Raw genomic sequence first — 26,350 nt, 5'->3', positions numbered from 1 at the left:
TATTATTTATACCCCACCCATTTGGCTGGGTTTCCCCAGCGACTCTGGGCGGCTTCCAACCGAATATTAAAACAATACAATACAGTTGAAATCTAGCACCGTGATTGGTTAGTTTCATTGTTACCCCCTCCAACAATGGCTGCCTCATTTCCTTTCCTGGTGATTCCTGAATCTCAGACAGAAGCGAGCATTTAATGTGTAAAACAGTGTGGAATGTGGATGTGTGGTGCCAAAGCTGAGACTCCAATACTTTGGCCACCTCATGAGAAGAGAAGACTCCCTTGAAAAGACCCTGATGTGGGGAAAGATGGAGGGCACAAGGAGAAGGGGACAACAGAGGATGAGATGGTTGGACAGTGTTCTCGAAGCTACCAGCATGAGTTTGACCAAACTGCGGGAGGCAGTGGAAGACAGGAGTGCCTGGCGTGCTCTGGTCCAGGGAGTCACGAAGAGTCGGACACGACTAAATGACTAAACAACAACAACAACATTTTCATCAGAGAAATGTTGGAAGGTATGGAGTATAGGCGCCATACCTATGTTTTGCATAACATATAATTTAGTGATCTCTTTTTGGGTTTGTATATTCTGATGGGTGTATTTGACAGGTACTAATAAAATTAAATAATAATACAGACGTTTGGAACTCCTCCTCAGACACCAGGCTAGATTTGTTTTCTTGATTGTTCTTTGCATCCGCAATGGCAAATGGGCCGTCCAAATTGTTGTCCCTGAAGGATTTCCCCAAATTCTCAATTTCTGCATTCAAAGCAACCTAGGAAAGAAGAAGCAGCCAGTCATTTTTATCGTGTTCAGGTTTGACCATCATGCTTTTAAAACTCAGGACCACAAAGGCACTCCTGTGACACAGAGTGAGACTGCATCCTTACTCTCTTCTCCTCCAAGTCGTTCCGCATTCTCTTCTGCTCCTCCTCATCCAGAATCTGGTTCCCATCTTTATCGAACTTTGCAAAGGCTGCTGTGATCTTGTGCTCAGCATGGCCAAGCCTAAGGAAGGAAGGACAGCAGGAGAGAGAGTGGAGCTGAAATACAGGGCCTGGACACATAACGTTCTTGTGATAGACGAAAATTTGGCAAAACACTTTGGCCGCCCCTTCAGCATATGCTGTGAGTGTGGGATGTGATACACGAGGAGCAGTCAAGTACAAGATTCCTTCTTTTCCTAGAGAAGACATCCGGGGGAATTGTGATGGCCTGGGATTCGGACTCGGAGGCTGAACCTGAGGAATCCCAGCCTGCACAGGAGTCCCCGCCTCCAGAACCAGCTGAGCCGGGGCTGGGGCCTGAGCCTGAAGGGTCCTCACCTGTGCTGGATCCTCAGGTGCAGGCACCAGCTGAGTCTGCTCTGGCTCCAGAGGTGATGGAGGACCCATTGTCTGCAGGTGCTCCACTCTCAGCCCCGTCAGGGGAAGCTGGGGTTGCCTCTGGGTCCGGTAACCCTCCAGCCTCTCCTGAGCTGTAGAGGCTCAGGGCAGAGAGGCGGAGGGAACTAAGTTCCCGCAGGAGGAGTGCTCGCCTCCAGGCCAGGAGAGGCGAGTCACCTGTGGACCGGGGCTGCCCTATGCCTCGTGGCAGATAAAAGCCAGCCAGCCCCAGTCCCAAGTTGTGGGAGCAACATTGTTGGTAGCCAGTTCCTGCCTGCACCCTGTCGGCGTACAGCTTCCGGGTCATGTGGCCAGCATGACTAAACTGCTTCTGGGGAACCAGAGCAGTGCATGGAAATGCCATTTACCTTCCCGCCGGAGTGGTACCTATTTATCTACTTGCACTTTGACGTGCTTTCAAACTGCTAGGTTGGCAGGAGCAGGGACCAAGCAACGGGAGCTAACCCCATTGCGGGGATTTGAACTGCCGACCTTCTGATCAACAAGTCCTAGGCTCTGTGGTCTAGCCCACAGCATCACCCGTGTCCCAATAAGGGGACTTACTAGGAACCTTATTGTGAGAGGCTTAAACAAGCCTGCAACCAGCTATCTGCTGTGCGTTTAAAAGGGGAATGTAAAACTCTGCTAAGTTATAGAACTTGCTAGCGCAAGTTAAGAAGGTTATTAATAAACAATACAGTGGTACCTTGGGTTAAGTACTTAATTCATTCCAGAGGTCCGTTCTTAACCTGAAACTGTTCTTAACCTGAAGCACCACTTTAGCTAATGGGGCCTCCTGCTGCCGCCGCACCGCCGGAGCACGATTCCTGTTCTCATCCTGAAGCAAATTTCTTAACCCGAGGTACTATTTCTGGGTTAGCAGCGTCTGTAACCTGAAGCGTCTGTAACCTGAGGTACCACTGTATATCCTCTCCTGCCTCCCTGAACATTCCCACAGTGAGATATGTGAGGAAGTCTAGCATCAAACATTGTTTGTTGGCTGATGCCAGTCTGCAATATGAGGGACTTCCGAGGTTCTCTGCAAGCTCTGAAGCCACTTACTCTCTCAAGCTGTTCTTAAAGTCTTCAAATTCCAGCTCCTTGGTCCCTTTCTGCAAAGCTTTCTGCACGTCAGAGATCCGGTCTTTTTTCAGCTTCAGCTTCATTAGGGTCCTATTATAGCCCTGGAGTTAAAAGGTGCATAGAAAAATTCAGCCTTGCCACCTCACCCTGCTGCAGGCAGAGAGAAGAGGTATGGCAGCAACACGAACAGTCTGGAATATGGTCACAATGAAATCAGAATTCACAAGACATCAAAGTGAGTTCACATGCCCCCCCACACCTTCCAGTTCTCTCTGCAGTGTGTCTGAAGAGAATAATAATAATAATAATAATAATAATAATAATAATAATAATAATAATAATAATAATAAATAATTTTGATTATTTATACCCCACCCACCTGGGCATCTAACAGCATACAGTGGTACCTTGGGTTAAGAACTTAATTCATTCTGGAGGTCTGTTCTTAACCTGAAACTGTTCTTAACCTGAAGCACCACTTTAGCTAATGGGGCATCCTGCTGCCGCCACGACACCGAAGTACGATTTCTGTTCTCATCCTGAAGCAAAGTTCTTAACCCAAGGTAATATTTCTGGGTTAGCGGAGTCTGTAACCTGAAGCATATGTAACCTGAAGCATATGTAACCCGAGGTACCACTGTATCTAAAAACATAATAAAACCATCAAGCATTAAAAACCTCCTGATACAAGGCGGCCTTTAGATGTCTTCTAAAAGTTATGTAATTCTTTATCTCCTTGACATCTGATGGGAGGGCGTTCCACAGGGCAGGCACTACTACTGACAAGGTCCTCTGCCTAGTTTCCCGTAACTTTGCTTCTTGCAGTGAGGAAACCACCAGAAGGCCCTTGAAGTTAGACCTTAGGCTGATTGATGTGGGTGGAGACACTCCTTCACGTATACTGGGCCGAGGCCATTTAGGGCTTTAAAGGTCAGCACCAACTCTGTGAATTGTGCTCGGAAATGTAATGGGAGCCAGTGAAGATCCTTTAAGATCAGTGTTATATGGTCCTGCTGGCCACTCCCAGTCACCAGTCTAGCTGCCGTATTCTGGATTAGTTGTATTTTCTGAGTCCACTTCAAAGGTAATGTTAAGTTGTGGGTGAACATATCAGACGACACAGCGATTCTTCAAACAGCTCTTGTTTATTCACAGGCCAGAACAGAACTGAACTGAAGGGTTCAGCCAGCCTGCTTATATAGAGCTCCACTACAACGCAACAGGAACCACTTTCTGTAACTATCCAATCACTGAATGTCACTTTCGATCCCTTATTTGCATATGTGGACCTGAGTGAAAACTATCTACAGTATTCCCCTGCTGGCCCAGGTTGAGAACTTCAGTACGTAACAGGTAGCCCCATGTAGAGCGTATTGCAGTAGTCCAAGGGGGAGATAAGCGGTTCCTCCTTCTTCCCTCTTCCTGGCACCCAGCGTGATGCATAACAGTGGGGCAGAAGGACCCAAAGTTTTGTGGACCTTGAGGAAATTATGCATCCCAAGGGTTGCTGGGGTTCTGCATGCCAGGGTGCTGCTATGTAGCATCTGAAGCTGCAGAAATCGGGAGGAGGAAGATACCGCCCTTCTTTTCCCTCCTTATGGCTTCTGAAGTAGAGCCTTTGTTGTCTCAGGATGTGGGGGTTCGAAAGGAAAGGGGTGTGTGTGTCAGTGGCGTAGCGTGGGTTGCCAGCACCCGGGGCAAGGCAAGTAATTTGCACCCCCTAACCCATGGATTTGCGCCCCCTAACCCATGGATTTGTGCCCCCTAACCCGTGGATTTGCGTCCCCTAACCCTAACCCCCAGATGTTGCGCCCGGTGCGGCCGGCCCCGCCGCACCCCATGCTACGCCACTGGTGTGTGTTTCTGTAGCAGGTCACCTGATTTGAAAGCTGGTCTTTCCTAGAGTTGACCTTAATCCTCTATCAGGTTTATTCCCCCCCCCCACACACATTCATTAACAGGATTCCAACAAACACCCCAAATTCCCCTCTCCCCATCACCTATTGTTTCCCAGAAAAGCATTATAATGGCAAGCGTTTTCTCAATGTGCAAACCCTCCGAAACATAATCCACATGTCACAGGAGAGGAAATGTGGATTTCAGTTAATGAAGGAACCTGTTTCAAGATGTCTGTGAGCTGCAGTTCATTCTTCTGGTTTGAAAGCTCCTCTTTGACTTCAGAATACGTGTCATTGATAATAGCCAGGAACATGTTCTGTGGGAAGAGAAACAGAAGGGTCGGTTCCTCCATGTGGACTAGACACATAAAGCCCCCTCTTTGCTCCATGGAGCAAATGAAAGTAAATTATACCTCCCAACTTTAACACTTCAAGAATATATATATGCTCAACTGCTGTCATAAATAATGTAGTCTTTCCCACTCCACCTATTTAGTGGCAGTGCCCAAAAGAAGGAAATGCCCCACAAGCCACATAGTTGAGTGCTGGGGGGGGGACACAGTCATTGTATTATAGCCCCCATAATCCCTGACCATTGCATACCCTCCAACATTTCTCACATGAAAATAGGGACGCCCCCTTCCATAATGATAATTTTACTATTTATACTCCATCTAGGGACGTGGGTGCTGTGGTCTAAACCACTGAGAATAGGGCTTGCCGATTGGAAGGTCGGCAGTTCGAATCCCAGCGACAGGGTGAGCTCCCGTTGCTTGGTCCCTGCTCCTGCCAACCTAGCAGTTCGAAAGCACACCAGTGCAAGTAGATAAATAGGTGGGAAGGTAAACGGCGTTTCCGTGCGCTGCTCTGGTTCGCCCGAAGCGGCTTAGTCATGCTGGTCACATGACCCGGAAGCTGTATGCCAGCTCCCTCGGCCAATAAAGTGAGATGAGCACCACAACCCCAGAGTCATCCGCAACTGGACCTAATGGTCAGGGGCCACTTTACCTTTACCTGTACCCCACACATCCTACTGAGTTGCCCCAGCCACTCTGGGCTGTTTCTAGCACATATAAAAACATAATAAAACATTGAAAAAACTTCTCTATATAAGATTGCCACCAGATGGCTTGGGGGGTGTCAAATAACTCTATACCCTCCCCAACATTTCTCCAGTGAAAATAGGGACATCCTACCAAACCCTCCAACATTTCTCCAATGAAAATAGGGACGTCCTAAGGAAAAGCAGGACATTCCGGGATCAAATGAGAAACTGGGACGGCTTCTCTAAATCAGGGACGTCCCTGGAAAATAGTGACACCTGGAGGGTTTGCCATTGGCCATGCTGGTTCGGGCTGATTAGAGCTGGAGCCCAAAAACCTTTGGAGGGCTACGGGTTCCCCCACCCCTGACCTAGACAAACTGAGAAGAAAAGAAGATGGAGGCGCAAAACTCTTCTTCACGACACCACTGATAGGCACTCTTGCTTGAGACTTGCTCGATGTAAAGAACTGCTGCTTGCTCCAGGTAGCACTGCTTTGAGCAAACCCGAATAAAATATACCAGCACTTTTGTTTCGTTAAGTCTGCCACCACTGCTTCACACTCCCTGTATCATAGGGGTCAATGCCCTGGGGCCCTGGGTGCCCGAGCACCCACAAAATTCCCCATGAAGGGGCTGGGCACCCACAAATTTTGGTGCCAGAGAAGAAGAAGAAGAAGAAGAAGAAGAAGAAGAAGAAGAAGAAGAAGAAGAAGAAGAAGAGTAGTAGTAGTAGTAGTAGTAGTAGTAGTAGTAGTAGTAGTTTGGATTTGATATCCCGCTTTCTCACTACCTGAAGGAGTCTCAAAGCGGCTAACATTCTCCTTTCCCTTCCTCCCCCACAACAAACACTCTGTGAGGTGAGTGGAGCTGAGAGACTTCAGAGGCCCAAGGTCACCCAGCAGCTGCATGTGGAGGAGCGGGGAAGCGAACCCGGTTCACCAGATTACGAGTCTACTGCTCCTAACCACTACACCACACTGGCATGGCACCCACATTCCCGGGCTTCCCATGGTCACGAGGCCAAGCTGGGACTCCTTCCATCTTGTTTGCAATATTTTGTTGGTGTAAAGCAGAGATACTTCCCAAATCTAGAACAAAGCCCTACATTGAACTGTTGTGACAATAATCTGTTTGTTTGTTTGTTTGCCTGATGGTGTATAACTTGAGAACAGCATCTAATATATTCCAAAATGCAGGAGGTCTTGGAGTGGTTTCCAGCCGGCTTTTTTGCAGCTTCATCTCTTTGCAAAATACCAATGCATTTGCTCCTATCTGCTTGGCTCAGAGCTCACATCACTTCATACCCTCCAACATTTTTCCAAAGAGAAAAGGGATGTCTTAAGGGAAAGTGGGGCATTCTGGGATCAAATCAGAAACAGGGACAGCTTCTGTAAATCCAGGACTGTCCCTGGAAAATAAGGACACTTGAGAAACAGCAGTAATCTTTGTAAAAGGTAAAGGTAAAGGGACCCCTGACCATTAGGTCCAATTGTGGCCGACTCTGGGGTTGCGGTGCTCATCTCACTTTATTGGCCAAGGGAGCCGGCGTACAGCTTCCAGGTCATGTGGCCAGCATGACTAAGCCGCTTCTGGCGAACCAGAGCAGCGCACGGAAACGCCGTTTACCTTCCTGCCAGAGCGGTACCTATTTATCTACTTGCACTTTGACGTGCTTTTGAACTGCTAGGTTGGCAGGAGCAATAGAAAGCAATAACGCACAACTTACCAACAGCACAAAGAAGACAAAGAAGACGTAGGTGACAAAATATATCGGCCCCAAGACCCGGTTAGCGTTGTCAATGGCGTTGTAGTCAAAGTCGCCGAGGATTATTCGAAACTGGGTGAAGCTGGAAGGTAGGAAGAGGGTGAGGGTCAGCAATGTATGGCAGAATGCTTCGCTGGGTGCAGAAAATAAGTTCAAGTGGTAAATATGTCACAGTTCATCCCTAGACCTTGAATGGAGGAGCTCAGGGCTTCGGCAGTCTAGAAGTAGAGCTTTGTAGTGTTGTGCTGGGCTTGTAGGATCCCTACTTCCCATGACAGAACCTTCTGTGCACAAAACATATAACTGAAGTTGTAAGGTTAGTGCCTCAGTGGGGAACCTCTTTGTCCCACCAGGCCTCCCCATTTGGTCCATGAAGTAGTTTGGACCAAACAAGAACCACCTGTCCATTTCCTGAAATCAGGTGCAGGACAGGTCAACCTGTCGGGCCAAATTCAAGCAGAAAGTGGGGGGCTGCTTGCATCCGTAATAGCTTATGATATCCTTAATGAGAGAGATTAGGGTCAGAAGGTGTCAGGGACTGGGAAGAGGGGGGAATGGTGGAGACCGCCTTCCCATCCTGACCCTTCCAGGAAGGAGGAAGAGGAAGACAGTATAGATTCACAACAGTGAGTTGAGGGAGGTAGCAGCTCAGAGGCAGACGAGCGGGGAAGCTGGGAAATCATGGGACAGCTGGAACAACACCCAGCTGACGTGTTGTCATTAGAAAGCATTCCATCTCCCAGAACCCGGTGAGCCTTAAAAGTAGAAGAGTAAAGAGCTCAAAGACAGAGGGCACTTAGCAGCACCCGTAGATGAGGTGATGATGATACTGATGAATGAGGAGGTGGGAGAGATAGGGGTGGAGATTCATTTGGGACAATGCCCTTATCCAAGAAGCTGGGCTCTATAGCCTCTCTCTGTAAAGACTGAAACAAAAAAAGGATGGTAGGAAACTTTCCCTTGTCTTTATACTTTCTTGGGCAACCATCCGGGAGCCACTGGCAGCATCCTGACAGATGGCTATCTTGTGAATTTAAAAACTACCCCCCCCCCGATATAAAGCACTTAGATTTGCATGTGACCGCTTTGTATGGTCATTCCTTCAAATACTGAACTCTGTGGCTTGGTGAAATGGGTCTATCCTGTAGAGTTGCTCTAGGGCTGGGCGATATTTGGTTTCCAACATTGTGGTATATCACCAGTTAAACATCGCAATATACTGATATATATATAAATATATGGAGCTATTATAGAGGCACTGGCTGGCTTCATGGTTTTCCCCACGCCGTGATTTTTTATTGGCACCTGCTCTTGGGATTTGCTGCCCCTGCATGAGGCAGGGGAGAGCTGAGCCAACAGAGTTTACCTGTTTCGCGATATATTGCTAGGCGGTGCTTTTTCCACTAAAAAATGTTTAGGAGTACTCTCATTTTGGCTCCTCCCCTGCCCCTCCCTCCCCCAAATCCCTGGATGAGGGACTCAAGGTGGCAGAGGTGGCACTGAGAGGACGGGAAGGGCGATGATGGGGTTGGCTTGAGCGAGAAGGAGGGGGAGCCTCCACTGTGGCAGCCCCAGACTCCCCTCCCTGATCACCAGAGGGGAGAATGATGGAGCTCTAGTCCATGCTGCTACTGTGGAGACCGCTGGAATGTCGGTCCATTGGTCGGTCAGTTGGCCACACAAAATATTTAGGGGTACACTGTTGGGAGATTCCGTTCCACCTTTTGTTGCAGACATGGGATTGTAGCGTGTCACATGTCCGTTTACATTCCAGCACAGTTTGCTGCCGTAAGCGGAACTTCCACTGTGTTACTTTTGTTTTGAGACTCTCTCCGTGAAGACAGCAAGGAGAGGCAACATGTTTCTTTTTTTTCTTTTTTTATAAAGATATTTATTAAAGTTTTTAACAATAAATCATCAAACACATAAAATACCATACAAACAATAAACAGAAGAAAAAGAAAAAGAAAGCAGAAAGATTAACTCAAAATGAAAAAAGATGCAACAAAATCAAATGTCCAAGAATCATATTTCTATAACCTTTCGGACTTCCTCACGTCTCCCTTTCATGCGTTCCCAATAATAAAATTGTAGTCAGCAATTTATCCCCGTATTTCAACTCTTATTTTATAATTTTCCCATATTATATCTCCAACTTTAAATGTTTTGATCAAATACTTAAATAGTTAATTTAGACATAATATATATCCGGTTTTTATCTTTGTTTTTAAACATCACTTATTCTCAAATTTCTTTCAATTAGGTTACTGGTGCCATGTTATTTTCTATCCTGCATCCTCTTAACATTCATACAGCTTACAGTATTTTTGTAAATAGTCCTTGAATTTTTTCCAGTCCTCTTCCACTGTCTCTTCTCCCAGGTCTCAGATTCTGCCAGTCATTTCTGCCAATTCCATGTAGTCTATCAGTTGCATCTGCCATTCTTCCAAAGTGGGCAAGTTTTGGGTCTTCCAATGTTTTGCAATAAGTATTCTTGCTGCTGTTGTCGCGTACATAAAGAAAGTTCGATCCTTCTTTAACACCCTTTGGCTGACAATGCCCAAAAGGAAGGCCTCTGGTTTCTTAAGGAAGGTATATTTAAATACCTTTTTTAACTCATTATAGATCATTTCCCAGAAAGCCTTAACCCTTGGGCAAGTCCACCAAAGGTGAAAGAATGTTCCTTCAGAGGCAACATGTTTCTTTCTTCTGATTTATGTAAAATAAATCCGTAGTTTTCGTATGTATCCACAGCCTCCAGCCTCTTCTGTTGTGCAGCTTACTCTGCTACGTATAGTGTGCTCAAGGCAGCAAGCTTGAGTCGCTGATTTACGTCGGAGCCAGAGGTCGATGAATCCCTGCAGCGTGAAGGCTGAGAGGGAGACGAGCCAGCTGGGGGCTAGCCACCTGGCCTTTTGACCCCCGAATGCTGACATACACGTCCCCCTGTGTCCCCCCCCCAGAAAAAGCACTGTTGGCAGGTCAAAAATTATGAAACTGATATCACAATGCAGTGGTTCCTTGGTTCTCAAACACTTTGGTACTCAAACAACTCGGAACCCAAACACTGCAAACCTGGAAGTAAGTGTTCCGGTTTGCGAACATTTTTCGGAAGCCAAACGTGCTCCATTTTGAGTGTTACGCTTCCGTTTTGAGTGTCACACTTCCGTTTTGAGTGTTACACTGAGGTCTGCCTGGTTTTTGCTATTCATTTTTTGTTTTTGTTTTTGCGGCTCATTTTTGGTTTGTTTTTGTGACTGTGGAACCCAGTTCAGCTACTGATTGATTGATTACAGGTAGGTAGCCGTGTTGGTCTTATTGGTGTTTTGCAACTTTGACCTGTTGCAGGACCTTAACCAGACCTTAGCAGAGCATACGCAGAGTTTTCAAAAGCAATCAGTTGCAGGCAGGATGGACGAAGCAGGAACAAGACATTGCTACCAGTAACTTGATTACTTAGAGGTGTTTATTATTTACAGCAGACTTCAAGTTACTATATACAAGAACAGAACAGATACACAGATCTTAACTAGCTCTCTCTTAACAAACTCCAAATGACTCTCAGAACACCACACTGACCAACCAACACATTCCAGTCAGTAAGGTTATAAATCATCATGCCTGTGTGAGACCTTAACCAATGGTAAAGCTGTTTCCAGGGTCCCATATTTCCAGACAGATAACTCCTCAGTCATCCTTGGCTGTCTGCCAACTCTTAATTGATTCTGTGTGAAGCTGCACAGAATTGCATGCAGTCAAAATCCCAACAGGTCTGCCGTAGTCGAAACAAAATAAAAAAAATTCTTCCAGTAGCACCTTAGAGACACGAAAGCTCATACCAAGAACAAGCTTAGTTGGTCTCTAAGATGCTACTGGAAGAAATTTTTTATTTTGTTTTGATTGATTGATTGTTTGACAACAGTACACTGTTTATTGCTTTTGTTTTATGGATCAGTGGTCTTGTTAGATAGTAAAATTCATGTTAAATTGCTGTTGTAGGGGTTGTTTTTAAAAGTCTGGAACAGATTAATCCATTTTGCATTACTTTTTATGGGAAAGCATGCCTTGGTTTTGGAATGCTTTGGTTTTGGAACAGACTTCCAGAACGGATTAAGTTTGAGAACCAAGGTGTTGGGATACTGCCAGGGAGATATAGTCCATCATGGCCCCAAGCCGGCTGCCAGACAATCCATCGATCCCTGTAGTCACGCAGTATCAGCAATAGCGGCATGAGTGTCTAGAAATACCTTGCCACATTCCAGAGCTCATGCACGCTCTATCAGCAGATAATGCACAGCCAAAAGTTGCACGCAGAAGAGTATTATTTACAGACTTTATTCAGCGTTGATCAGAACAAAAGAAAGACATGACTGTTCTGCGTCAGTGTCTCCGACAGAGAGAGAAATCGAAAGCAACAGCAAACATAAACATCCTGTGAACAGGAAATACGCAGGCTCTGTGACTCACAGCCTGCTCCCTTTTAAGGTGGAACGGAAATATCCTAACATAAGGTACCACTGTATGGAGTTCAAACCAGTTTTGGACGATATAGCGATATATCGCCCAGCTCCGAGTTGGTCTGGAAGCTGAACTCCAGTCCTGAGAGAAAGGTTATTCACTTACCAACATTACTTAATTGGAAAGTTTTCTGATTAAGCAGTCTATACTTTTGTCCTAAACAAACAAGCAAACAGGAGAACAAACAAACCCCGTACACGCTAGTCTACACAATCAGGCACACACTATAAAATGTAGAGCAGGTGTGTGATGCGGTACAATTCAGTGCTTACCAACCTATGTGGTGGCATGCGACCCAAAACCTTAAAGGAGGGTGAGGAGGAAGAGAAGGAAAAGGAGGCTCACTCACATGCATTTGACAAAGGTGCTGAAGTTTTCCACTTGGGTCCCGAAGAGAAGGTATCCCAGCTGGGCGTAGGCAAAGAAGACGATGAAGAACATGATGGCAAAGCCTAGGATGTCCTTCGCGCAGCGGGCTAAGGTGGAGGAGAGCTGTGTCATCGTTTTGTTAAAGCTAATGTATTTAAATATCTGGATGGGGAAGGAAAAGAGAAGGACAGGTTAAGGTGAGATGGGATGAGGAGAAAGCCTGGGGGAATTTATGGACTTCCTCTCAAGTGACAAAGATTGACAGGGAGCTAATGGTATACAGTGGTACCTCAGGTTACATATGCTTCAGGTTACATATGCTTCAGGTTACAGACTCTGCTAACCCAGAAATACTGCTTCAGGATAAGAACTTTGCTTCAGGATGAGAACAGAAACAGCGCGACGGCAGCAGGAGGCCCCATTAGCTAAAGTGGTGCTTCAGGTTAAGAACAGTTTCAGGTTAAGAGCGGACCTCCAGAACGAATTAAGTACTTAACTTGAGGTACCACTGTACCTCAGATGCAGGTCTTCTGTGGCTGATGGTTTGAGGGAGCAGGGTGTGTCTGTTCCATAGTCTCCTACACACGTCTGGTGAAAATAGAAAATGTCCCCTCCAAAATGGGGTTGTCTGTATGTGTATCAGGTTGTAAGGGGTTGTACTGTGGTTGTGCGACAGTTTTCCAAACAGGCCCGTTTTATTCATGACAAAAGGGGCAGACATTGCACACAACATCCGGTAGGTGGCTCCCTCTGCAAGTTTTGTTGCCCTGGAAATTTCTCATTTCAACATTTGAAACGCATTCACCCCATATTGTCTGGCCAGCAGCTGCTGCCTTAGCCTTCAATGGAGCAGCGAAACCTGAATGACTTTTGAACTACTCAGGACTTCACCCAGCCAATGAAAGCATGCCGTCCTCAGCCAGCTTGAGTACAGCACATAAATAGTTTTTGCCAAAAACCAGAGAGGGAAAATGATATGCCTTGTAAAGAACCACAGTTAAAAGTGTCAAGGGGTCCATTTCCAGCACGTTTCCAGCATAGCTGTCAACTTACAGATTTGAAAATAAGGGACCAGTAGCCTTGAAAATAAAGGACCAGCAGCCAAAATAAGGGATTTTAGCCAACGAGTTAAAAGGGACCAGATAATTTTGGAGAGCAGCACCGGTTTTTAGCCCTTCATTTCCAGAGGTCAAGACACCAGCCGATGCTCAAGACACCAGCCGATGAAACACTGCAATTAAATAACTACATGCAGCAACCACTTTTTGTGCAAAACGAAGTCCAAGCTACGAAGATGCTGCTGCAGTTCTGTATCTTTTCTCTCATGCTCCATCTGCAGCTCTCAATTCCATCAGGTGGGGCGGGGGGAATAGCACCCGAAGTAAACCCACAGATGAGACCATCTATGCTAGTCTACCACTACAAATCTATGGGAGAAGCACTTGCGGTCCTTCCCTTGTAGCCCTTGGAACACCTGCCCGCACCTCCGCCTCCTCCTCTTCTTCCTCTCTCTGAACTGCTTTCTCTATGGTTGCCCTCGCTCTCCTCTCCTCTGGTGAGAGGAGGCTGGAGGGTGCCGGGCAAGGCAGCCAAGCAACACAATTGCAGCCTCCCTCCTCCCTGGCCGGCAGGGAGGGAGGTAGAGGAGCTGCTTGCTTTGAAACCCGGGAAATTTAAGGGACATCCATCAATAAGGGACAGCAGCGGGACATGGCGCTGGGAAAAGGGACTGTCTCTCCAAATAAGGGACGCTTGACAGCTATGGTTTCCAGTTGCTGTGGTACAGTTGCCACCCATCCTGTATAATACAGGATCCTCCCCATTTCAATGTAAAATACTACATCCTGTATTCATTCAATACAGCATGTGGTTTGCCCTGTATTTCCGCTCTGCCGTGTGCCTTGGACATGACTTCTGGTGTTTCACGAGGCACCAGAAGTTGCTTTGGGGGCCATGCGGTGTGCATGCTGGGCACCCACCCAAAAATTTTGGTGGGTGCTCGAGCACCCAGGGTCCCCTAGAGATGGCACCCTTGGAGGGCAGGGGAGAAGATGAGGGTGAAGGAGAATGAGCGGAGATATGATAGACATCTTCAAGTATCTGAAGGGCTGTCACATGGAGGAGGGAACAAGCTTGTTTTCTCCTGCTCTGGAGAGTGAGACCAGAACCCATGGCTTCAAGTTACAAGAAAGGAGATCCCAACTAAACATCAGGAAGAACTTCCTGACAATAAGAGTTGTTCAATAGTGGAACGGTCTCCCTTGAGAGATTGTGAACTCTCCTTCCTTGGAGGTTCAGAAGCAGAGGCTGGATAGCCATCTATCACAGATGCATTAGTTGAGATTTCTGCAGGGCTTGGCTTAGATGGCGCTTGGGGTCCCTTCCAACTCCACGAATCTACGATTCTAGGCATAATGTAGATGCTCCATCCTAGGAGCGCTGGGATCTTTGGCTGACAACAGACAGATTCATAGTCAGGAAGCCAAGTTTTTATCTTGTAAATCGCCCTGTGATCCTCAGATGAAGGGCAGTATAGAAATCAGATAGATAAATATATAGATGATAGATAGATAGATGATAGATAGATGATGATAGATAGATGATAGAGATAGATAGATAGATAGATAGATAGATAGATAGATAGATGATAGATAGATAGATAGATAGATAGATAGATAGATAGATAGATAGATGATAGATAGATGATAGATAGATAGATAATAGATAGATGATAGATAGATAGACAGATAGATAGATAGATGATAGATAGATAGATAGATAGATAGATGATAGATAGATAGATAGATAGATGATAGATAGATAGAGACAGATAGATAGATAGATAGATAGATAGATAGATAGATAGATAGATAGATAGATATAGATAGATAGATAGATAGATAGATAGATGATAGATAGATAGATATATAGATGATAGATAGATACCTTGATCCAGGCAAAGAACAAGTTCACAGCGTTCATGTTGTTGTACTGAGTCTGCCAAAAAGCCAGGAATTCAAAGTCCGCATAGATGCTGGGGTTTCTCAGAAGCTGTCCCATCAACCTGTTGACCTCTATGGTGCGAAAGATGTGGAATCCGATGGCTACAATAGAAAGCTGAGGGGGAAAGCCTGGGATTTAAAGGAAATTCTACAGAGAGTGGAGCCTCATCATTCTTTTGGACTTTCTGTAGCCATATTGCTCGACTACACCAGGGGTGGGGAACGTCACATATGATGTCAGGTGTGAGAAAGGTTGGCTTGGCCCAAAGGGACTTTGACAGCACTGCTGGTTTTCAGGTGCTTTAGAACTGCTAAACAAATTGTTTTGCCAGCCTTGCGCTTGGTGCCTAGGAAAGATACCGTGCCCTATCACACCCTCCCAATGAAGGTGTCCCAATGAAGGTTCATTAGGTGAAAGTTCGTTTTCGAATGAAGACTATTGGGGCAGGGCAGTTTCTCTCGTCGCCTGCTAATTAGTCGAGAAACACATATGATTTCTGCAAAGGTGAGATTGCAATCATACTTAACATAGTCAGCTGCTTCGCATATTGCATACCACCAGTGCTGGAATTACCTATAAGCTAAACAAGCTATAGCTTAGGGCCCCACTCTCTTGGGGCCCCTAAAAAAATTAAAGACCCTGGATGTACATTTCCAAAATATAAGATAAAAAACAAATAAAACCTACATGCAGCAGGTACTGGTGTTGTGTAGGCTCCTATGATGTAAGCCTGCTAGCCTGCTCCCTAAAATATCACTGGTTTGCTGATTTCAATCAGCATAGTTGAATTTTAGGTCAAGCTGTTGTACCTGTTATCTAATATTAAAATACATATTTTGTTATGTGCAAATGGCTTTAGATACCTATGAGGTCCATAAATTACCATATAGCATATATTCAACACAAAAAACAGTGACAATCTGTTGTTGACAAAGGACAGCTGGACATATAAAGGGCCCCATTACCCAGGGCCTCATCAAACCTAAATCCAAGTGTCCCTTTTTTCCAGGGACTGTCCCAGATTTACAGAGGCTGTCCCAGTTTCTGATTTGACCCCAGAATGTCCCCCTTTTGCTTAGGACGCCCCTATTTTCATCAGATGAATGTCGGAGGGTATGTTGTTTCCCTGTCTTTCTCTGATCTGCGCTGCTCTCCTTGTCAGCTCCCGGACAACCTTAGTCTTTGGTGGAGGGGCGGTTGCAGAGGTATCCTATTAAAGGGATCCAGGAGGAGCCGCTTTTGTCTGGAAACCCAGTGTCAGGAGTCCAGGTTCTCAGCTTGATAACACAAGTAAGCGTAGCTAATTAAAAAGGAGGATTTATTGCAAAAAACAAACAAACACCCAGATAGCTCCGGGCGGCTTGAACAAAGCCTCCGGCACCATTATTCCAGACGACCCTTCTGAAGACTGCATGACCAGAAGCAACTGAACTTTCGCTTCTGACATCTTTTGTTTTGCTTCCTATCTTGCAGCACTCTCATTCATCGAGATCTCGGACTGAGTGGGTCAGCTCCCGCCTCTTCCCCCTTCTCTGAGAGGCTGTCTCTTAACTCTTCCCTGCCTGTTTGTGCTTCCGGTGAGCTTTGACAGCGTTCTAGGCTGCTCTCCATTCCTGACATCAGCTTGCACATCAAGGTCAGGAGGAGCCGGAGCATGCAGCTGCCGGCTTTCCTCTGCCTGACTAACATCAAAGCAGCCTCTCTGTTCCTGGCTGTTTTCTGCATTAAGATGCAACCTTTCGCTTGGAACTGACTCATTCCTGACACCCAGTCAGGGGTGGGGGCCATAGCACTCTTCAAGGTGTCAATCTCACAGGGGAGACCTCCTTGATGCGTGTCATTAGGTCCCCTTCTCCTCGGGTTGACCCCAAACGGTATACAGTGGTACCTCGGGTTACATACGCTTCAGGTTACATACGCTTCAGGTTACAGACTCCGCTAACCCAGAAATATTACCTCGGGTTAAGAACTTTGCTTCAGGATGAGAACAGAAATTGTGTTCCGGTGGTGCGGCGGCAGTGGGAGGCCCCATTAGCTAAAGTGGTGCTTCAGCTTAAGAACAGTTTCAGGTTAAGAATGGACCTCCAGAACAAATTAAGTACTTAACTCGAGGTACCACTGTATATCTCAGCAGGCAGGCTGATGGTTAAATTAGTTACCCAATACCTTGCCAAACCCCTCATCTGTCATCAATAAAAGTTGTGGCCTTCTTGGACCCAAGCTATGTGTCTTTCCTGTGTAATCATTCAATGGTTCATTCAATATGAATGGAAAGAAATCTCACCAATATGACAACAATGTCCAAGATGTTCCAGATACTGGTGAAGTACTTGAGCCTGTGAATGCGCAGCTCCAAGATCTCTTCCACCACGTAGTAGAAGATGAAGACGCAGAAGACGATCTCGCAAGCGACAATGAAGAAGTCCCAGGTGCTGACGTAGCGGAGGAGCTTTACTGTTCGGATCTGCCACGAAGGGATGGCTCCACCGGTGGCTGGGAATTCAATCACTAACCTAATATGGAGGGAAGAGGATGCGTATGGGCAAAAACCAATGCTGCATTTTCCATTGACGTGCCTCAAAGAAGAATGGCAGATCAATAGGCATATAAACAAAACGTGATTGAAAGATGAACTCACCCGCTCTGCAAATTGGTTTCTGCAGTCTTTGGTAATCATTCTTATTAGTTTTCAATTGCATTCCAATAATAGCCTCATTATAACAATGCCAAATTATAATACAATTACTAATACCAATCATCCTGATACCAAATTAAATACAGTGGTATGCCGGGTTAAGAAGTTAATTAGTTCTGTAGGTCCATTCTTAACCTGAAACTGTTCTTAACCTGAAGAACCACTTTAGCTAATGAGGCCTCCTGCTGCTGCCGCACGATTTCTGTTCTCATCCTTTAGCAAAGTTCTTAACCCGAGGTACTATTTCTGGGTTAGCGGAGTCTGTAACCTGAAGTGTCTGTAACCTGAAGCGTCTGTAACCCGAGGTACCACTGTAATTTAGGTGACACCCCCGCCCCCAGCTGTCAATGTTTTCCTTTTTTTAAGGGAAATTCCTTTATTCTGAATAGGATTCCTTGCAAGAAAAGGGAAACGTTGACAGCTATAACCCCCCCCCCTCCGTGTGCTAGAATTGATGGTTTGACGATTTTCTTTATTTCTACGTTCCAAAGTCTTATTAATTTCAATCGCACTCCAGTTAAGATAACAATTCCTTACACAACAACTGCAATACTAACAACTTCCCTTTGTATTGACACATTAAACGATATATGAAATGGATAATAGATGGTTTCGCAGAAATGAACAGGAGAAGAGGGAAGAGCTGCTCACTCACCTCAGGACGCAGAAAAGGTTGATATTGGCATTGTACACAGAAAAGTCAATGAAAACCACGCGAGTTCCCCGATTCAGCCACAAGTTTTCTTTCAGGACTCGGAGAGCTCTAGCGCTTTCCCGACGCGTCATTTTGAGATCCATGTAATAGCCTCCTCCGCTGTAACTTGTCAGTCGGCCCCAGTGAGAGGAACCGTCCAACTCTTCCTCTGTGTGGTACTGCCACCTGCACACAGAAGGCGCGACAAGAGAAAGAGGCGGCTGATGGACAAATCCAAAATGTTATCTATTCCAGACTTGGGATGCCATGTTCATATTGCACATGAATCCCCCCCCCCAAGATTTTAATTAATGCCCCAGAGGTGAACACAACCAGTAACACAGTTCTTGGGACTCCGGCCAATATTCTTTACATCAAATATTTTCAGAACACTTTATGCGACGTTGGCTCAGTCTGTGCTGAAACAAGGCCTGGAGCAAATGCACAGGCTTCCAGAATGGAGATTATGGGTGGCCTCTTTGCTCTCCCACAGGTCCTCCTGTTTGGCTCCATGGTTAGGCTTAGCATGTTATCCGAACCCTGGGTTCATGGTTTATCTAAAGGTAAGAACTATCACCTTGAAGGGACGTGGGTGGCACTGTGGGTTAAACCACAGAGCCTAGGACTTGCCGATCAGAAGGTCGGAGGTTCGAATCCCCGCAACGGGGTGAGCTCCCGTTGCTCGGTCCCTGCTCCTGCCAACCTTTACAGAAGCCATCCTGGTTTTTTATTTGATTCTGGAATGTCCCACTTTCCCCTAAAGGTAAAGGGACCCCTGACCATTAGGTCCAGTCGTGACCAACTCTGGGGTTGCGGTGCTCATCTCGCTTTATTGGCCGAGGGAGCTGGCGTACAGCTTCCGGGTCATGTGGCCAGCATGACTAAGCCACTTCTGGCAAACCAGAGCAGTGCACAGAAACGCCATTTACCTTCCCGCTGGAGTGGTACCTATTTATCTACTTGCACTTTGACGTGCTTTCGAACTGCTAGGTTGACAGGAGCAGGGACCGAGGAATGGGCGCTCACCCCGTCACGGGGATTCGAACCATTGACCTTCTGATCGGCAAGTCCTAGGCTCTGTGGTTTAACCCACAGCGTCACCTGCATCCCTAGGATGTCTCTATTTTCATCGGAGAAATGTCAGAAGGTATGGAGTTATGTGACCTCCGAGCCAAGGAGATAAGTAACCATACAACCTTTAGAAGACACCTGAAGGCAGCCCTGTCTAGGGAAGTTTTAAAAAAATGTTTAATGTTTTATTATGTTTTCATGTATTTTGGAACCTGCCCAGAGTAGCTGGGGCAACCCAGTCAGATAGGTGGGGTATAAACAGAATAAAATAATGAATAGAATAAAAATAAAATTGAACATGCCTATTTTCATGAGAAAAACGTTGGAGGATATGAAGGCGTAGACGTTACTTTTGCTTTCCAACCCGTGCCAGATTTACGTATAAGCTAAACAAGCTATAGGCACCCCAAAAAATAAAGGGGGGGAACTGGATGTACATTTCCAAAATATAAGATAAAAAACAAATAAAATAAAACCTACATACAGCAACAGTGTTTTGTGTTGTGTAGGCTCCTGTGATGTAAGTCATGGGCCCCACCTGCTAGCCTGCTCCCTAAAATATCACTGGTTTGCTCATTTCTATATATAGGGTGCCTACATTCTGCATGGACTGGTTGCATAGCAACATGCGCAAATGGCTTTAGATACCTATTACGTCCATAAATTACCATATAGCATATATTCAACGTGAAAAACAGCACCCATTTGTTGTTGACAAAGGGCAGCTGGACATATAAAGGGCCCTATTACCTTCATTGGCTTAGGGTCTCATCAAACCTAAATCCAGCCCTGTTTCCAACAGTGGAGAGGATGACCCAATTCTTAGTTTGTGAAACTCAAGAAAGGCAGAAGTTATGATCTACTCACGCTGTTCCATTGAGGAGCCCAAAGGGGGACCTGTCTTCCTTCTCCTCACTGTAGACATCATAACAGCCAAAAATGTCTTCCTTGAAGTCTTCATGCACCACACACGAGTTGTTCTGCACCTTCAGTTGACGCATTCGTGGGACCCCCAGCAGCAAGTTCTCGTAATAGATGTACGACTGAGTGTTGTGGCCTAGAGATTCGTTGTTGTACCATTTGGTCCAATACAAGCTGTCCAATAAAGGGCCTTGAGTATACTGCGGATATATGCAGAAGGGGGCAAGAAGAAGGACGTGAGATCTAAGACAGCAACAACACACAGAATGGCCAGAGACTGGAAACTAGGGCTGCCATATTCCCCAAAGTCAAAATCCACACAAAGTTGTTGGAACTTTTTGGGAGGAACATCCCCTCCTCCCATCAAGCTTTTGGGCTTTTCTTGGATTTTTAAAGCATTTTATAAAAAAGAAATCGCCCTAGAATCATAGAATCATAGAGTTGGAAGAGACCACAAGGGCCATCGAGTCCAACCCCCTGCCAAGCAGGAAACACCACCAGAGCACTCCTGACATATGGTTGTCAAGCCTCTGCTTAAAGACCTCCAAAGTAGGAGACTCCACCACACTCCTTGGCAGTAAATTCCACTGTCAAACAGCTCTTACTGTCAGGAAGTTCTTCCTAATGTTTAGGTGGAATCTTCTTTCTTGTAGTTTGGATCCATTGCTCCGTGTCCGCTTCTCTGGAGCAGCAAAAAACAACCTTTCTCCCTCCTCTATGTGACATCCTTTTATATATTTGAACATGGCTATCATATCACCTCTTAACCTCCTCTTCTCCAGGCTAAACATGCCCAGCTCCCTTAGCCGTTCCTCATAAGGCATCGTTTCCAGGCCTTCGACCATTTTGGTTGCCCTCCTCTGGACACGTTCTAGTTTGTCAGTGTCCTTCTTGAACTGTGGTGCCCAGAACTGGACACAGTACTCCAGGTGAGGTCTGACCAGAACAGAATACAGTGGCACTATTACTTCCCTTGATCTAGATGCTATACTCCTATTGATGCAGCCCTACTTGCCCTACATCCGGATTTCCCCAGACATTTTGCCGATTCAGCAAAAATCCGCCCGGGCGCCATTTTTGCCACCCGATTCCCGTATGTCTCCAGGAAAACCCGCATGTATAGCAGCCCTACTGGAAAACTGCCTTTCTCATATGGCTAAATGTATTATTGGGTTCTGTTTGCAAAGAATCTCAGTTTAAAAGGGGATGGGGAGCAGTTAGGACTCTCCTTGTATAACAGGCCTCCCTAAAAGGTTGGGGAGCAGAGCCAAGTTGGGAGTGCACTGGGGGTGAGGCAAGCAGATAAGAGCTATGACTCTGAGCACCCAAGGGTGGGAGGGTCCCTTTGTGTGTGCTGGGGGAAGTATCTTTGCCAACGGGCTACTAGCTGACATGTGCACAAATTGCTAACGCATGATGGCATGGGCTGTGTGTACATTTTCTCACATAGCTCATTGTGCAGTCACCAACACAACTGATTCCCAAGTCCAGGCAGCCTTGATGTCTATACAAATTGAAAAGGAACCCTGATCAGCTGGGATGAACAGGTCGTTCTATTTCTGGCCTGGGTCTCTATCACATGGGTTCATTCGTAAGTCCATACCATTCATTTTCTCCCTTCATTCGAATGTTTAAAAAAGAGTCTTCAAAGATTTTTAAGTACACATTTTATCACAAAAATACATATTTAAACATGTATTTTATAGCAATATTTTTAAGTGCACATTTAAACCTAAAATGCACACATTTCTTCTTTAAGCATTTTTGGAGCTAAGAATTGTTTTGCAAAGTTTGGAGAGGTGCAAAATCCAAAGAATGCAAAATCCACGTGTTCCGGAGGCACAAATTTGCTTTCAAATGTGGACCGAATGAAAATTCTCCCCTGTTCCTGCTAATCCATTTTGAGCTGTTGGATGAACAGCTTTCAGCTAAACCTGTGCCGATTTGTAAGTCAGTTAGTTATGATAAAGCGTGTTCTCCTTGAAATGAGAGCACGTGTTGCGGTGGGGTCTGCTAAGCCAGCCCTCTGTTGCCAGGCAGGTTAAAAGTGAGCTGGCCTGGGGCAACGATTGGATGGTTGGGTTGCTGGGGCAAATTGCATGGGGACCAAAGGCTTTAAATATTGGGGCACTCAGCTTTTGATTTTGTTTTCTCTTTCGCTGAGGGCATCGGATCACCTGCGCGCCCGCCCTGAGTTCCGGTTGACCTTGCTATACCTGTCATGGGGTCGTCTGCTCTCGGGGCAGGGGCCTAGTAGGAATTTTGTCCATTTGGCTGGTTGGCTGGTGCCATTTGGTTTTTGCCTACTACTTAGCAATTTGTCACAACTTGTAAGGTTGTGGTTAGGCATTGGTTATAAAAATTGGTTGGAGGAGGGGTAAGGATAGGCTGGGCCTGCCCCTCCAATGGTGGTGTGGAAGGGAATTCCGTTAAAGGAATCCAGGGGCTTGCCCCGATTTCGTCCAATCCCTGAAATGAGACCAGGGCCAGCAAGCCCTGGGGAACAGGTTGGGTGAGCGGTGAGGGCCTGTGACTCAGCTCCATTGCTCCCCAATATTGTTTTCCCTTCACTGGCTTCCGAGGGAGTTCGGAAGTCAGTTCTGTCCCAGGCGGGGGGACAGTTAGTCTTAACCAATGCCTAAGCAACCACTCACAGCTTATGTATTTTAATAAAGTTGTGGCCAAAATTATGCCAAAAACCTTGAACAAAAATTATGTGTGAATTGTGAATTATTTTGAGGGGTGGCTTGGGGACCTTGACACGCAAGCCAATTTACGAGAGCCACTTTCAGTTTGCTAGGAAAAATCTGACACGGGAAACACAGAGCTTGTTTGGTACTCACCCTCCAAAAGTCAGCCATGCTTCCAATCTCCTGGAAGGAGATACCACTGTCCGTAGGAGTTTCCAAGAAGAGTTCAGACATCACTTTGGTGTAGTAATAGGCGTTTGAACTTGTCATCCCATAAGTCACTAGAGATAAATCAGGTTGGGGGAAACAGGACAATAGGATTTAGACATTCATTCCACCGGACTGGCTTAAGTACGCAATATTAGGGCAGGAAGGTAAGTTTTATTATACTGATGAGCTGGAAGAAAGCAGATATGATCCCCATTGATCAATGAATTGACAGTATGACAACACTCGTAAAGTATGAACAGACTGCTTAAAGATTTAGATTTTGTTTGGATAAATATTACAACACTTGGAAAGCGTTTGTACAGGGCGAAGTATGCAATTAATATCTACATACATATTAGGATAATAACACTAGATAAGAATGCGTGGGAGTATATTATATTGCGGGTGGGGCTGTGGTCTAAACCACTGAGCCTCTTGGGCCTGCCGATCGAAAGGTTGGCAGTTCGAATCCCCGCGACGGGGTGAGCTCCCATTGCTCTGTCCCAGCTCCTGCCAACCTAGCATTTGAAAGCACACCAGTGCAAGTAGAGAAATAGGTGGCGCTGTGGCGGGAAGGTAAACGGCGTTTCCATGCGCTCTGATTTCCACCACGGTGTTCCATTGCGCCAGAAGTCCTGCTGGCCACATGACACGGAAAGCTGTCTGTGGACAAACGCTGGCTCCCTCGGCCTGAAAGCGAGATGACCGCCACAACCCCATAGTCACCTTTGACTGGACTTAACCATCCAGGGATCCTTTACCTTTTTACCTGATATACACACACTTTTCCTCACTCCCCCCTTTTTTTCTCTGTATCATTGTATTTCTTAAAAAATGAAATTCTTTCAATAAAATATTAATATTTTTTAAATTTGGCATTTTTTATTCGAGTATCTCGAGGCAGGAATGGGAAGGGGTTTGAGTGATAGGAAAATCTTTCTTAGGTAGCATTGATCATAGAATCGTAGAATCGTAGAGTTGGAAGAGACCACAAGGGCCATCAAGTCCAACCCCCTGCCAAGCAGGAAACACCATCAGAGCACTCCTGACATATGGTTGTCAAGCCTCTGCTTAAAGACCTCCAAAAGAGGAGACCCCACCACACTCCTTGGCAGCAAATTCCACTGTCAAACAGCTCTTACTGTCAGGAAGTTCTTCCTAATGTTTAGGTGGAATCTTCTTTCTTGTAGTTTGGATCCATTGCTCCGTGTCTGCTTCTCTGGAGCAGCAGAAAACAACCTTTCTCCCTCCTCTATGTGACATCCTTTTATATATTTGTACATGGCTATCATATCACCCCTTAACCTCCTCTTCTCCAGGCTAAACATGCCCAGTTCCCTTAGCCGTTCCTCATAAGGCATCATTTCCAGGCCTTGGACCATTTTGGTTGCCCTCCTCTGGACACGTTCCAGTTTGTCAGTGTCCTTCTTGAATTGTGGTGCCCAGAACTGGACACAGTACTCCAGGTGAGGTCTGACCAGAGCAGAATACAGCGGCACTATTACTTCCCTTGATCTAGACGCTATACTCCTATTGATGCAGCCCAGAATTGCATTGGCTTTTTTAGCTGCCGCGTCACACTGTTGGCTCATGTCAAGTTTGTGGTCAACCAAGACTCCTAGATCCTTTTCACATGTACTGCTCTCAAGCCAGGTGTCACCCATCTTGTATTTGTGCCTCTCATTTTTTTTGCCCTAGTGCAATACATTTCTCCCTGTTAAAATTCATCTTGTTTGTTTTGGCCCAGTTCTCTAATCTGTCAAGGTCATTTTGAAGTGTGATCCTATCCTCTGGGGTGTTAGCCACCCCTCCCAGTTTGGTGTCATCTGCAAATTTGATCAGGATGCCCTTGAGTCCATCATCCAAGTCGTTGATAAAGATGTTGAATAAGACCGGGCCCAAGACAGAACCCTGTGGCACCCCACTAGTCACTCTTCTCCAGGATGAAGAGGAACCATGGATGAGCACCCTTTGGGTTCGGTCAGTCAGCCAGTTACAAATCCACTGAGTGGTAGCATAGTCAAGACCGCATTTTACCAGCTTCTTTACAAGAATATCATGGGGCACCTTGTCAAATGCCTTGCTGAAATCAAGGTAGGCTATATCCACTGCATTCCCTTCATCTACCAGGCTTGTAATTCTGTCAAAAAATGAGATCAGGTTAGTCTGACATGACTTGTTTTTCAGAAATCCATGCTGACTATTGGTGATCACAGCATTGCTTTCTAGGTGCTCACAGACTGTTTGCTTAATGATCTGCTCCAGAATCTTCCCTGGTATTGATGTCAGACTGACTGGGCAGTAATTATTTGGGTCCTCTCTTTTCCCCTTTTTGAAAATAGGGACAACATTTGCCCTCCTCCAGTCTGCCGGGACGTTGCCTGTTCTCCAGGAATTCTCAAAGATGACTGCCAGTGGTTCTGAGATCACATCTGCCAGTTCTTTTAATACTCTTGGATGCAGTTCATCTGGCCCCGGAGACTTGAATACATCTAAACTAGCCAAGTATTCTTGTACTGTCTCCTTAGTTATTCTGGGCTGTGTTTCCTTTGCTGAATCATTTGCTCCAAATTCTTCAGGTCGGGCATTGTTTTCTTTATCGGAGAAGACTGAGGCAAAGAAGGCATTGAGGAGTACAGCCCTTTCTGTGTCCCCTGTTTGCATTTCACCATCTTCTCCTCTGAGTGACCCCACTGTTTCTTTGTTCTTCCTTTTGCTACGAACATACCCATAAAAGCCTTTTTTGTTGCTTTTAACCTCTCTAGCAAGCCTGCGTTCATTCTGTGCTTTAGCTTTTCTGACTTTGTGTCTACACATGCTGGCTATTTGTTTGAATTCCTCTTTGGTGGTTTCCCCCCTTTTCCATTTTTTTGTACACATCCTTTTTTAATCTTAACTCAGTTTAAAGTTCTTTAGATAGCCACCCTGGCTATCTAATACAGAATTTACAACAAAGGCAAAATCTTGATGGCGCCTATATCAATAAAAATGTGAAAGATTTCAA

The 26,350-nt window shown here is 45.8% G+C and overlaps 1 protein-coding gene across 2 annotated transcripts in view; it reads right to left on the bottom strand.

Moving 5' to 3' along the window:
* PKD2L1 (polycystin 2 like 1, transient receptor potential cation channel) overlaps nucleotides 1–26,350 on the bottom strand; it is a 51,157-nt gene that overhangs the window by 5,101 nt on the left and 19,706 nt on the right. For both annotated transcript variants that reach the window (XM_082223578.1, XM_082223577.1), the window contains exons 3-13: nucleotides 23,290–23,417; nucleotides 20,393–20,646; nucleotides 18,416–18,640; nucleotides 17,350–17,578; nucleotides 15,009–15,179; nucleotides 12,043–12,224; nucleotides 7,137–7,257; nucleotides 4,585–4,683; nucleotides 2,448–2,569; nucleotides 891–1,008; nucleotides 639–775 (exon numbers count right to left, since the gene is read on the bottom strand). In XM_082223578.1, the coding sequence (XP_082079704.1) occupies nucleotides 639–775; nucleotides 891–1,008; nucleotides 2,448–2,569; nucleotides 4,585–4,683; nucleotides 7,137–7,257; nucleotides 12,043–12,224; nucleotides 15,009–15,179; nucleotides 17,350–17,578; nucleotides 18,416–18,640; nucleotides 20,393–20,646; nucleotides 23,290–23,417 (1,786 nt within the window). The remainder of the gene's footprint in view (nucleotides 1–638; nucleotides 776–890; nucleotides 1,009–2,447; nucleotides 2,570–4,584; nucleotides 4,684–7,136; nucleotides 7,258–12,042; nucleotides 12,225–15,008; nucleotides 15,180–17,349; nucleotides 17,579–18,415; nucleotides 18,641–20,392; nucleotides 20,647–23,289; nucleotides 23,418–26,350) is intronic.

The sequence above is a fragment of the Podarcis vaucheri genome, assembly GCF_965113315.1.
Source record: "Podarcis vaucheri genome assembly, chromosome: 5".
In the NCBI taxonomy this organism is placed as follows: Eukaryota; Metazoa; Chordata; class Lepidosauria; order Squamata; family Lacertidae; genus Podarcis; species Podarcis vaucheri.
The sequence above is the reverse complement of the archived record's forward strand: the minus strand, read 5'-3'. Positions and strand labels throughout refer to the sequence as shown.